The 14,729-nt window shown below is 41.2% G+C and overlaps 1 protein-coding gene across 4 annotated transcripts in view; it reads right to left on the reverse strand.

The window, feature by feature from the left end:
• The window catches only part of tsnare1 (T-SNARE Domain Containing 1), a 1,022,909-nt gene that overhangs the window by 448,118 nt on the left and 560,062 nt on the right, over positions 1 to 14,729 (reverse strand). For all 4 annotated transcript variants that reach the window (XM_073048100.1, XM_073048091.1, XM_073048081.1 and 1 more), the window contains one exon: positions 8,508 to 8,561. In XM_073048100.1, coding sequence (XP_072904201.1) covers positions 8,508 to 8,561 — 54 coding nt within the window. The remainder of the gene's footprint in view (positions 1 to 8,507; positions 8,562 to 14,729) is intronic.

Genomic DNA, 14,729 nt, shown 5'->3' on the forward strand with positions numbered 1-14,729 from the left:
CTCCTTAAATAAATGCTAACGTTGCATTTGCCTTATCAACCTGCAAATTAATCTTCATGGAATCCTGCACAAGGACCCCCAAATCCTTTTTGCACCACCATTTTTTGTATTTTCTTTCCATTTAGAAACTAGTCAACCCTTTCATTTCTTCTACCAAAGTGCATGACCATACACTCTGGCGGTGGACATCGGACTCTCTGACGGTGGTGTCTGAAAAGAGGATGCTGTCCAAGTTGCATGCCATCTTGGACAATGACTCCCATCCACTCCATAATGTACTGGTTAGGCACAGGAGTACATTCAGCCAGAGACTCATTCCACCGAGATGTAACACTGAGCATCATAGGAAGTCATTCCTACCTGTGGCCATCAAACTTTACACCTCCTCCCTCGGAGTGTCAGACACCCTGAGCCAATAGGCTGGTCCTGGACTTATTTCCACTTGGCATGATTAACTTATTATTATTTAATTATTTATGGTTTTATATTGCTATATTTCTACACTATTCTCGGTTGGTGCGGCTGTAACAAAACCCAATTTCCCTCAGGATCAATAAAATATGTCTGTCTGTCTGTCTTTCCAACACTATTCCATTTGCTATTCTTTGCCCATTCTCCTAATCAGTCTAAGTCCTCCTGTAGCCTCACTATTTCTTGAAAGCTACCTGCCCCTCCACCTATCTTCATATTGTCTGCAAACTTTGCAAAAAAGCCATCAATTCCAGCATCCAAATCTATTTGACATATGAGAATAGGTCCTAACACATACACTTGTCACTGGCAGGCAGCCAGAAAAGGCTCCCTTTACTTCCACTCTTTGCCTTCTAACAATCAGCCTCTGCTTTATCTATACTACAATCTATTCTGTAATACCATAGGCTCGTAGCTTGTTAAACAGTCTCATGTGTGGCACCATGACAAAGGCCTTCTGAAAATCCAAGCACAAAACATCAACCGATTCTCCTTTGTCTATTCTATTTGTTATCTCTTCAAACAATTCCAACAGATTTGTCAGGCAAGATTTTCCCTTGTGGAAACCATACTGACTATGGCTTATTTTATCATTCGTCTCCAAGAATAAGGACACTTCATCCTTAATAATCAACTTCAACATCTTCCCAATCACTGAAGTCAAACTAACGGGCCTACAGTTTCCTTTCTTCTGCCTCTCTCCCTTCTTGAAAAATGGAGTGACATTTGCAATTTTTCAGTTCATAAGACCGTAAGACAAAGGAGCAGAAGTCAGCCAATCGGCCCATCGAGTCTGCTCCGCCATTTCAACACGAGCTGATCCAATCTCCCCTTTAGTTCCATTCCCCCGCCTTCTCACCATAACCTTTGATGCCCTGACTACTCAGATACCTATTAATCTCTGCCTTAAATACACCCAATGACTTGTCCTCCCCTGCTGCCTGTGGCAACAAATTCCATAGATTCACCACCCTCTGGCTAAAAAAAAAAATTTGCATCTCTGTTCTGAATGGGAGCCCTGCAATCCTCAAGTCATGTCCTCTCGTACTAGACTCCCCCACCATGAGAAACAACTTTGCTACATCCACTCTGTCCATGCCTTTCAACATTCGAAATGTTTCTATGATGTCCCCCCTCATTCTTCTAAACTCCAAGGAGTACAGTCCTCAGACAGGATGAAGAGGTCAATACTCCCCAATGCCATTAGGCTTTACAATTCTACCGCCAGGACTTAAGAACTTTTTAAAAGCTATTATTAATGCTTTTTGAGATAGTGATTTAGATGCATATAATATTTTTTTTTACTGAGTTAAGTATTGTATGTAATTAGTTATGCTACAACAAGTGTATGGGACATTGGAAAAAAGTTGAATTTCCCCATGGGGATGAATAAAGTATCTATCTATCTATCTATCTATCTAAGAGCGGTCAAACGTTCCTCATATGTCAACCCTCTCATTCCCAGAATCATTCTAGTGAATCTTCTCTGAACCCTCTCCAACGTCAGCACATCCTTTCTTAAATAAGGAGCCCAAAACTGCACCCAGTATTCCAAGTGAGGTCTTACCAGTGCCTTATAGAGCCTCAACATCACATCCCTGCTCCTATACTCTATTCCTCTAGAAATGAACGCCAACATTGCATTCGCCTTCTTCACCACTGATTCAACCTGGAGGTTAACCTTAAGGATATCCTACACGAGGACTCCCAAGTCCCGTTGCATTTCAGAACTTTGAATTCTCTCCCCATTTAAATAATAGTCTGCCCATTTATTTCTTCTACCAAAGTGCATGACCGTACACTTTCCGACATCGTAATTCATTTGCCACTTCTTTGCCCATTCCCCCAATCTATCCAAGTCTCTCTGCAGACTCTCTGTTTCCTCAGCACTACTGGCCTCTCCACCTATCTTTGTATCATCAGCAAACTTAGCCACAAAGCCATCTATTCCATAATCCAAATCATTGATATACAACGTAAAAAGAAGCGGCCCCAACACAGACCCCTGTGGAACACCACTGGTAACCGGCAGCCAACCAGAATGGGATCCCTTTATTCCCACCCTCTGTTTCCTGCCAATCAACCAACGCTCTATCCACATATGTAACTTTCCCATAATTCCATGGGCTTTTTATCTTGTTTAGCAGCCTCATGTGCGGCACCTTGTCAAAGGCCTTCTGAAAATCTAAATACACAACATCCACTGCATGTCTAGCAGTGATGTTGTGTATTAGATCTCTGCAAGTCTAGCCTACTTGTAATTTCCTCAAAAAATTGCACTAGGTTTGTCAGGCAGGATTTTCCTTTAAGGAAACCATGCTGAGTTTTGCCTATCTTGTCATATGCCTCCAGGTACTCAGTAACCTCATCCTTGACAATCGACTCTAACAACTTCCCAACCACCAATGTCAAGCTAACAGGTCTATAATTTCCTTTTTGTTTCCTTGCCCCCTTCTTAAATAGCGGAGTGACATTTGCAATCTTCCAGTCCTCCGGAACCGGGCCAGAATCTATCGACTTTTGAAAGATCATTACTAATGCCTCTGCAATCTCCACTGCTACTTCCTTCAGAACACGAGGGTGCATTCCATCTGGTCCAGGAGATTTATCTACCCTTAGACTATTCAGCTTCCTGAGTACTTTCTCTGTCGTAGTTGTGACTGTGCATATTTCTCTTCCCTGATATCCTTGAATGTCCGGTATATTGCTGATGTCTTCCTCAGTAAGACTGATGCAAAATACTCGTTCAGTTCTTCTGCTATCTCCTTATCATCCATTACAATTTCTCCAGCATCATTTTCTATCTGTCCTACATATACTCTCACCTGTCTTTTACTCTTTGTATACTTGATAAAGCTTTTAGTATCCTCTTTGATATTATTTGCTATCTTCCTTTCATAGTTCATCTTTTCCCTCTTAATGACTTTCTTAGTTTCCTTTTGTAAGCTTTCAAAAACTTCCCAATCCTCCGTCTTCCCACTAATTTTTGCTTCCTTGTATACCCTCTGCTTTGCTTTTACTTTGGCTTTGACTTCTCTTGTCAGCCACTGTTGCATTCTTTTTCCATTTGAAAAGTTCTTCTTCTTTGGAATATATCCGTCTTACACCTTCCTCACTTCTCGCATAAACTCCAGCCACTGCTGCTCTGCTGTCCTTCCCGTTAATGTCCCTTTCCAGTCAACCTTGGCCAGTTCCTCTCTCATGCCACTGTAATTTCCTTTACTCCACTGAAATACTGACACATCGGATTTTGGCTTCTCTTTCTCAGATTTCACAGTGAACTCAATCATGTTGTGATCACTGCCTCCTAAGGGTTCCTTTACTTCCATCTCTCTAATCACCTCTGGTTCATTACACAATACCCAATCCAGTACAGCCAATCTCCTAGTAGGCTCAACAACAAGCTGTTCTGAAAAGCCATCTCGTAGACATTCTACAAATTCTCTCTCTTGAGATCCAGTGCCAACCTGATTTTCTCAATCCACTCGCATGTTAAAATCCCCTACAATTATCATAACACTGCCCTTCTAGCAAGCCTTTTCTATTTCCTGTTGTCATTTGTAGTCCACATCACTGCAGCTGTTTGGAGGCCTGTATGCAACTGCCATCATTTATCCTCCACCTCTTTCCATTCCTACTCTCACTGTCGCATGGCACAGGCAGTAATCCTGAGATTACTACCTTTGTGGTCCTTCTTCTCAACTGCCTCCCTAACTCCCTATGTTCTCCTTTCAGGACCTCTTCCCTTTTACTACCTATGCCATTGTTACCTATATGTACCATGACCTCTGGCTCCTCACCCTCCCACTTCAGGATATCTTGGACGTGATCAGTAACATCCCGGACCCTGGCACCAGGGAGGCAAACTACCATCCGAGTTTCTTTCCTGTGTCCACAGAATTGCCTGATCTGACCCCCTGACTATAGAGTCCCCTATTACTACTGCCTTCCTCTTCCTTTCCCTACCCTTTTGAGCCTAAGGGCCGGACTCTGTGCCGGAGGCACGGCCACTGTTGCTTCCCCCAGGTAGGCTGTCACCCCCAACAGTACTCAAACAGGAGTACTTATAGTCAAGGGGTACAGCACTGGGGCTCTCTCTAGTACCTGACTCTCCCCCTTCCCCCTCCTAACCGTGACCCACCTGTCTGCCTCCCATGGCCCCAGTGTGACCACCTGCCTGTAACTCTTCTCTATCAACTCCTCACTCTCCCTGACCAGATGAAGATCATCGAGCTGCATCTCCAGTTCCCTAACACGGTCCCTTAGGAGCTTCAGCTCAGCGCACCTGGCGCTAATGTGGACTTCCGGGAGGCTAGGAGATTCCAGGACCTCCCACATCTGACACCGAGAACAACAAGCTGCCCTCACACTCATACTTACCCTTTCCTCAAATAACAGGAAAAACTGAAACCTAACCCTACCTTGCCTCGCCCGTTTCTGCCTAAGCCCATTCAGCCAAAGCCCTTAAGCCTTCACTCTTGCTCCCAATTCACTGCACTGCCCGCAAATGACGCTGCCTGCTGTTTAAGGCTGTGTCCTTTTTAAATCTTCCCCGCTTCACTGCCCAACGTCACACGCCTGCGCAGTGCCGCCTCTCTTAACTCCGATGAGAATAAGAAAAAATCAAAATGTCTCCCGTCGCACTCCCGTTCTGATCCTCTGACTTCCTTCTCCAACTGAAACCTGATTTATTTACAGTCTTCTGGAACCATTCCAGAATTCTTGAAAGATCATTACTAATACTTCCACAATCCCTTCAATCACCTCCCAGGGCATACACTGTCTGGTTCATGTGACTTATCTACCTTCAGACCTTTATCCCTTGTTATGGCAATTTCACACATTTCATGCCCCTGACACCTGGTACATCCACTATACTGCTAGTCTCAGCCACAGTGAAGAATGATGCGAAATACTTATTCAGTTCATCTGCCATTTCGTTGTCACCCATTACCATCTCTCACCATCATCGTTTTCCACCAGTCCAATACCCATTCCCGCTTTTCTTTTACACTTCATTTATCTGAAGAAACTTTTGGTATCCTCTTGGATATTATTGGCTAGCATACATTTGTGTTCCATCTTTACCTTCTTAATGCGGTTTTAGTTGCCTTCTGCTGGTTTTTAAAAACTTCCCAATCCTCAAACTTCCCATTAAATTTTGCTCTATTATATGCTCTCTCCTTGGCTTTTGTGCTGGCTTTGACTTCTCTCATTAGCCACGTTTGTGTCATCTTTCCTTTAGAATACCTCTTCCTCTTTAGGATGTATATGTCCTGTACTTTTTGAATTGCTCCAAGTAATTCCAGCCATTGCTACTCTGCCATCATCCCTGCCAGTGTTCTTTTCCAATCAATTCTGGCCAACTCCTTTCTCATGCCTCTGTAATTCCATTTACTCCAGTGTAATACTGATACATCTGCTTTTAGCCTCCCCTCAAATTTCAGCACAAATTCAATCATATTGCGACCATTTTCCCCCAAGGGTTCTTTTGCCTCAAGCTCTCTAAATAATTTTGGTTCATTGCACAAAACCCAGTCCAGAATAGCTGATCTTCTGGTGGGCTTAACCATGAGCTGGTCTAAAAAGTCATCTTGAAGGCACTCTAGAAATTGTCCCTCCTGTAATCCAGCACCAGTCTGATTTTCCCAATCTACCTGTATATTGAAATCCCCCCATGACTATTGTAACATTGCCCTTCTGACATGTATTTTCTATCTCCCATTGTAATTTGTAGGCCATGTCCTTACTACTGTTTGGGGTCCATATATAATTCCCATCAGGTTCCTTTTTACCCCTGCAGTTCCTTTGCCCTCTCCACAATGATTCAACACCTTCTGACTCTATGTCACTTCTAAAGATTTGATTAATTTTTTACCAACAGAGCAACACTCCCCACCCCTCCCCGCCTATCCTTTTGATACAATGTGTATTCTTGGACATTAAGCCCCCAGTATAATCTTTCAGCCATGATTCAGTGATGCCTACAGTATCATACCCACTATTCTGCATATATACTGTAAGTTTATCTACCTTATTCTGTATACTGCGCACATCTAGAAACAGCACCTTCAGTCCTGCATCTGCCTTTTTCGATTTTGTCTGCCTTTTACGTTACAACACATCCAGCTGACCGTAGTTTTGCCCTATCAACAACTTGTCCTCACTACACATTGCCTCTGTTTATAAACCAGTTACCTTATCTTCAGTACTACCATCCACCTTTCTTACGATACTACAATACACAACCACTGATCCTTAGTTTCTTGTCATTACTTTTGAATGATTCATTTTCCATTTCCATGGGTGACAACAAAATGGCAGATAAACTGAATAATTATAGATCCAAGTTGACGGCGCGATGCAGCTTGCAGCGGCCACTCCGGAACTGATTATCTGTGATTTGTGAAGTGGGGTGTCGTGCGCAATCATAATCGATTGAAAACGTACGTGGAAGCACAGAGAAACATCGGGAAATTCCAGGAAGACCTTCTTCGTTGCTGCTGCTGCTGTGAGGTCTGGGACTCTGCTGGGAAGAACAGGCCCCCAGTCCTCAGGGTCGTGTTGCCGATGGCTATTGGCGGGGCCTTCTTAATACGCTCGGCAGAGTAGGGAGCTCGGAGAAGCTGTGCTGGAGGGGATGGTTGTCGGCTCGGAGGTTTGACGGACTTAGGTCGCTTTCGGTGTGTGCTGCATCTGTGAGGCTGGTTTCGACAGAGCTGCCATTGTGTGCTGCGTCTGCGAGGCTGAGTCGGGCGGCGCCGTGGAAGTCCATAGCGGGGGTATTCCCTTCTGCCGCCGGCGTGGGATAGCGAGTCTGTCGGGACCCTGGGGACTTGTGGAAACTGTGGTGATTTCTTTTGAACTTACAGTCCTTTAACATCTTGGACTATTTTTATTGTGCCCATGGTCTGTTTTTTTTTTATCAATTATGCTATTGTTTGCACTGTTGTAACTATATGTTGTAATTATGTGGTTTTGTGCAGGTCTTGTAGCTTTAGCTTTTGGTCTTCTTTTTGTCTGGTGGATTTGGAACTCCTTTCCAGGGAACGCGCTAGATGGTAGTGCGATATTAATACGCAGCAGCCTCTCCGGACTCTGGATTGGGGATTGCCAAACATTACGTGGATTTTCTGGTGTAGTCTGTTTTGTCATATGCTTTTGTGATATCATTCTGGGGGAACGTTGTCTCATTTTTTAACTGCATTGCATTTGTGGTTTCTAAATGACAATAAACTGAATCTGAATCTGAATTTACTTCCACTTGCTGCTTTTTCAATCTAAAACAACATTTTATCTCTAATTCCATGACCAACTTCCTGTGTGGAATTGTATTTTAAATCTTCTGAAACTCCAGATACTATTCATTGGTTCCATTTTAGTTCAAAGTAAATTTATTATCAAAGTACATTTCTGTCACCGTATACAACCCGGAGATTCATTTTCTTGCAGGCATCCTCAATAAATTCATTACAGAATAATAACCCTGATAGAATCAATGAAAGACCTCACCACCTTCCACCAGTATGCAAAAGACAACAAACTGTGCAATTACAAAAAGAAAAAAATATATGCAATAAATATCGAGAACATGAGATGCTCTCATCCTTGAAGAAATCCAGTATCAGAGTCAAAGATGATTTTCCTTTCAAAGATCCCCTTTGACTCTGGAGGGTAAAGCAAAGAATATTTTTGTGAAGGCAGAGAGGGCTATATTGGCTTTATTATTCTAAAGCTGACCAATAAGAACAACATCACAGAATTAGCCTATTGCAATGAGCAATTCCCTTCACATTACAGGATATCACTGGTCAACAGAGAACTGATCCCTCTCCAGGAATCATCTTTCTGATCTTAATGGATTCACTTTCAAGCAATGAGGAGGAGCCAAGGAACAGAGCAACTTGACTTAAGGAAACAGCTTAAGATGTGAGCAGAAAGTACATCTTTGAGCTTATGTGAGCTTATGATGTGAGCAGACACTGTATGTGATAATATGGATAGTCAGATTCAAGATTGCAAAGACTGTCACTCACCTGTCTGTTCTTCAATGCTGCAGGAAACAGTGCTCTGGACTTTTCAGCAACTTTCTGTGAAAACAAAAAGAAAGCACTCGATGAAGGTTTGTGACATTATGACAGATGCGTCATGTCACATAAATCCTGAGAATAAACATGCATGTTAAGAACAAAATTGCCTCTTAAATAACCAAGATGAAGTTTCATATTGTGACCATGAGAAGTCTATACTTCAATTTCACCTACATATTAATGTTGACACTACGGATAAAAAATAAACCAGGACCAACTGTGATGCTTTCCACAGTGAGCCCGTCCAGGTTCAGAAATAAATGACTACCTAGCTGGGTAGGCAGTAATCAATCCCAAGGAAACTAGAAGGAGCAGCAATCTTCAGTTGGCAGCAACTTTATTTAAAACTTAAACATGAGAAATTCTGCAGCTCCTGAAATTCCAAGGCAAGACACACAAAATGCTAAAAGAACTCAATAGGTCTTGAGTTGTGCTGCACCTGTGGAAATAAATAAACAGTAGACGTTTCAGGTCGAGGCCCTTCTTCAGAACTGGAAAGGCAGGGGAAAGATATCAGAATAAAAATAGGTCATTTTCAAAAGTTCAATAATTCCATTTAATATCAAAGAAGGTACACAAGAACCTGAAATTCTTGTTCTTTGCAGACATCCATGAAAACAGAAGAGTGCCCCAAAGTTACTGAGTTACAGTAAAAAAAATCAGAACCCCAAAGCCCCCCCACTACCCCTCCCACACACAAGCAGCAGCAATGACCCTCCCCTCCCCCAGTTACGCCCTCCATCCATAGTATCATGGAATTGTAGCCTCACTTTTAGCCCGTTAAGTCTATCCAGCATCCAGCAGAGCCATCTTTCAACCCAGTCCTTCATCTTGCCCAACCAAGTATTTTCCCTCACACGTGTAACTAATTTTCCTTTGAGAAGTATAACCTGTTGACCTCCATTACAGACATTTTCCAGATGATACTGATTTGCACTCAAACAATTATAAACTGAAAGTGCAAAAATAAATAGTATCGCATATTAATTCCTAGACACTGGAAAGAAAGGAAGGGGTAAAAGGGTGGCCTGTTGAATGGCTGTGTATTTTACCACTGATAAGTGAGTTAAAATCAGTTATCCGTCCGGAAATCTGAGCACACAAGCATTGTAACATTCAGTTTTAGGTCACCAAGTGAGATTCAAATATAGAGGCCAAGTTTCTTTTTATCAGTGAGACATGCAAGAGAACTAGTACGATCACAACAAGAATTTCAATTTGCCTCACGTTAATTGGGAAGACTACATTGGAAACCAAGTGAATTAGTATTGCTTTTGGGCTGTTGGATATCTTATAGTCTCAGAAGTGATAATAATCTGAAGGAATGGTACACAGTGGAGAGATTGGATAGGCTGGGGTTATTCTCACTAGAACATAGGAGGTTGAGGGGTAACCTTATAGAGTTTTGTTAAATCATGACTGGCATCAAAAGGATAGAGAGAATAATTTTCCTAGGCTATGACATATGCTTAAGGTGAAAGGAGAGGAATTGAAAGGAGATATGAGGAGCAAGTTTATCACACAGAAGTTGGTGGTTACACGGGTGAGCTGACACAGGATGTGGTGGAGACAAATACAATTACAATACTTAATGGGCATTTTGACAGGGATAGAGAAAGAGGGATATGGGCCAAGTGTAAGCAAAGGGGCTAAGCATAAATACACATTAGGGTTGGAATGGATAAGTTGGCCTGAAGAACCTATTTCGGTGCTGAACAACTCTAGTTTTCATTGTAGACAGGGCTGAAAGTAGTAAATACAGCTCAGACCATCACAAAAGTCAGTCTCCTTTCCATTGGCTCTGTCTACAGTTCCTGCCTCCTCATGAAAGTAGCCAACAATATCAAGGACCCCTCTCATCCTGGTCATTCTCTTTTCTACCCCTCTAACCTGGCAGAAAGTACAAAAGGATCAGAACATGTATCGCCAACCCAGGAATAGCTTCTATTTTGCTGTTATAAGACCCTTGATGGACTCCTAACCTAATAACAATGAATGTTCGATCTACCTCGTCATAGCTCTTAAACTTTATTTGTCTTCCTGCACCGCACTTTCCCTGTAACTGTAAAATTGTTTTCCTTTTGTACTCCCTCAAAGTAGTTCCGTGAAATGATTTGTATGAATGGTGGGCAACCACGCAGCCAAAGCTTTTTATTGTATTTCGGTACGTGACCTAACAAACCAATTGCAAGCCAACAAACAAGAAATAACTCATGTTCACAATGATGAAATGGACAAATGACAGCAAGATCAAAATGCTCAACATGAGAAATTCTATAGATGCAGGAAATCTAGATCAACACACTCAAAATGCTGAAGGAACTCAGTAAGTTGGGCAGCGTCGGTGCAGGAGAGTAAATAGTTGACGGTTCAGGCCAAGACACATCACAAGCTCTGATGTAGGGTTGACTGTTGATTGCCCTCCATAGATGCTGTTTAACTTACTAAAATCCAAAATGATGTAGGATGAATAAGAATTTCAATGAAGAAAATAACATTGTATAGAAATACATTTTGCTTTCCAAATGCAACAAAATGTAGAAATTATGGAATAGAGATTTATCTTGTGAAGTGACATGAAACAATAGAATCTATTCATTATCCATTAAACACAACACCTGGTAGTTAATCCCATTACAGACATTGGAAAGCAATGTTTAGTCCGACATAGAAGGCTCAACTGGTCTCTCATCATTAATCAGAATCAGAATCAGGTTTATCATTGATTTTATATGACATGAAATTTGCTGTGTTGCACCAGCAGTACAGTGCAAAGACATAAAAATTCCAATAAAATACAAAAAGTAAATCAATATTGCAAAAGCAAAGAAATAACGCATTAGTGCTTGTGTGCTCACAGGCAGTTCAGTAATTTGATGGTAGAGGGGAAGAAGCTGTTTCTGAATCGTTGTGTGCAGGTCTTCAGGCTCTGTATCTTTCCCCCAATGGTCGTAACGAGAAGTGGGCATGCCCTGAATTGTGAGGATTCTTAGCGATGGATTCCACCTTCTAGAAGGCTGATCTTGAAGACTGAACCCTCTGCAGCCTCTTCTGATCCTGTGCATTGGTGCCTCCACACCAAACTGTGATACAGCCAGTCAGAATATTCTCCACTGTACATCTGTAGAAATTCTGCATTACCTGCCACTCTCAGAAAATTCTACTGCTAAGAGTCACGATTTGCATATCCCATGCACAGAGACTAAATTAAGGGGCTAACGGATCACTTAATTCCACTGAGTAATAAGTGAATCAGAGAAGACAGGAAATTAATGCGGGCAACAGGTAAAATAATGTGGAGAAAAAGCAAGCTGGAGTCCTACATTAAAATGCAAATGTACTGCAAGATAGGAATGTCTGTGTGTGGAAGTTCAAGGTAAATACATTTCTTGAGAAGTTCCATAAGTTTTAAAAAAATTGTAGCCATTCTAATCTTTTAAATGTAAAAATGTTAAATACATCCGAGGGAAGCAATAGAGAAAGGCAATTGTGAAAGGTGGAGGACCTGGTAACACATGATTAAAGAACAATGCAAGTCCTTAATAACTTTTTGGTATCAGTGTTTACAAATGATTCAAAACACTGACCTTCTGTACAATTAGAATTTAAACAACCTTGCATGTGTAAAACTGATGGAATGTAACTACAGTATTGACCTGTTAGAATACTAAATAGCACCACAGCAAGAAACTCTGGTAGATATTAGAAATGAGCTCTGAAAGAGGACAAAATCAGATTCTGAATGGTCTATGAACCTATGAACACTACTTCATTAGTTGTCTTTGCATTATTCATTTATTTTTGTAACATGCTAAGTTTATGCCTTGCACTGTACTGCTATTGCAAAAGCAACAGGCTTCACAACATATGTCAGTGATAATAAGCCTGATTCTAATTTTGACCCACAGATATTTTAAAGGAATTATTGAGCATCAGTTGCTATGGAGGCAAAGGATGTGGGAGAAAATATAATAAACAGTCTAATAATTATTGACATGTGAACATGACAATAATCGTAGCAAGTTTGTAACAAATCAGAACTACCGTAGATTCCGGATTTTAAGCCGCTACTTTTTTCCCACATTTTGATCAGCTTTGAACACTGCGGCCTTTACTATGGTGCGGCTAATGCATGATTTTTTTTCATGCCGCCAAAAACATTTTGCCTCGTAACAGTAGACCAATAAAATTGATGAGTAGTTCACAGAGGTCCAATGAAATTGTACGATAAATCAAGCGCACTTTCACAATTAAATAATTGTAAATCAGTCATTTGTACTCACCCTCATCAACATGGAAAACACTCGAAGAAAAGCATTGTGCTGCCTTTATGGCAGTTATTTAGTTTATAATATTTTTGCTTAGTAATTCATTTGTTAGTATGTTTTCTGTACTACAGCCCGGAATGCTAGACGTTACATCCGGTTTCGCCGCGTCTTGTGGGAAATACCGGTTTGCGATAAACGGGAAGGTGGGGGGGGAGCGGCGGAGCCAAAACGCTGCTTTTAAGTTAAAGGCGATCAATAACTTTTCCTAGTAGGCTGTAGTATATATATTTTTACCAGTCGCTAGGAGATATTGGAATGTATATGCAACGTAATTTGTGTGTTACCGATACGTATGTATATTTAAAAGTAGCCGTATTACAGGCATGGTTCGAAAAAAAGCATTTGCAATATGTATTTGTTTGTTACCATATGGATTTAATTAAAAGTTAAAAAATCCTCACGTGTAATATCTTTCTGTGTAAATATCTCATATTACAACGTGGGACACCTGCGGCCTAAAATCCGGTGCGGCCTGTACAAGTACAAAATTGATTTTCTTTCTAAAATTAGAGCCAGCGGCTTTTAATCAGGTGCGCTCTGTAGTGCGAAATCTACGGTATTGTTGGCTCACTGCATATGGGAAACTACCAAAAAGATCATTTGACATGGATTTCTATGTGATAGATTGTGCCAGGCAAAGCCAGGATGAGTCATTTTAGAATATAACATGGTTGGAATATGCACAGAACTAAAAAGAATTTATAAAGTTCAGCTTTAGTAAAACTGAATAAACAGGAAACCAATATAAAAAATGTGCATTCTGTAAGATGTAGGATTAAGTGATTACAAACATGTTGAGCGAGAATACGTAAAGGGTTATTATTAAAGGAGGAAATGTGTCAAATAGAAGACAGGACTGCTATTTCTTTGATATATACTGGAGCAGGACAACAGGTGGACAATCTGTTGTGAAATGCAACAGAGTAGTTTGAGAGAGTGGGCCAGAAAGGGAACATAAGTTTTATATAGAGACACAAAAATTTAAGGAAATTGCAAAACAATTTATAACTATATCATCAAGGAGAATTATCTACTGGATGTATTATCAAAGAAGGTTTTAAGAAAACTCGGATGGAAGAATTCTTAAATTACCACCACAAAGAGAAGCTGGACATGTGGATACATATAAACTAAAGGGCTAAGAATAACGTTCACAATATGAGTGTTAGTTTGTGAAAGGGACTCATCTCAAGTACCACAATATATGGCAAAGATACTGGAAGGAGTACAAGTTAGCAACTCAACTGCATACTTGGCGACGGAGGAGAATATTTGGTACCCTGCGCCCAACATATCGATGCAGCTACAAAGAAGGCATGAGAGTGGCTATATTCATTAGGAGTTTGAGGAGATTTGATATGTCACCAAATACCGGCACAAATTTCTACAGATGTACCATGGGGACCGATGGCATTAGCTGTATCTGCATCTCACTGCACAGGATCAAAATAAGATACAGGAAATTGTAAACTCAGTCAGCTCCATCATGGGCACTAGACTCAGAAGCGTCCAGGAAATCTTCAAGGAGCAACGCTTTAAAAAGGCAGCATCCATCATTAAGGACCCTTATCACCCAGGAAATGCCGTCTGCTCCCTGCTGTCATCAGGGAGGAGGTACAGGAGCCTGAAGGCACACACTCAACAATTCAGGAATTGCGTCTTCTCCTCTGCCATCAGATTTCTAAGTGGACACTGAACCCATGAACAGTGCATCACTACAATATATTACTGTCATTTAGTTTTTTTATTATTATGCATTGCAAAGTACTGCTGTGACTTAACAACAAATTTCACAACACATGCCAGTGATATTAAACCTGATTCTGAAGTAAAAAAAAAG

This window comes from Hemitrygon akajei, chromosome 1 (assembly GCF_048418815.1).
Source record: "Hemitrygon akajei chromosome 1, sHemAka1.3, whole genome shotgun sequence".
Taxonomy (NCBI): Eukaryota; Metazoa; Chordata; class Chondrichthyes; order Myliobatiformes; family Dasyatidae; genus Hemitrygon; species Hemitrygon akajei.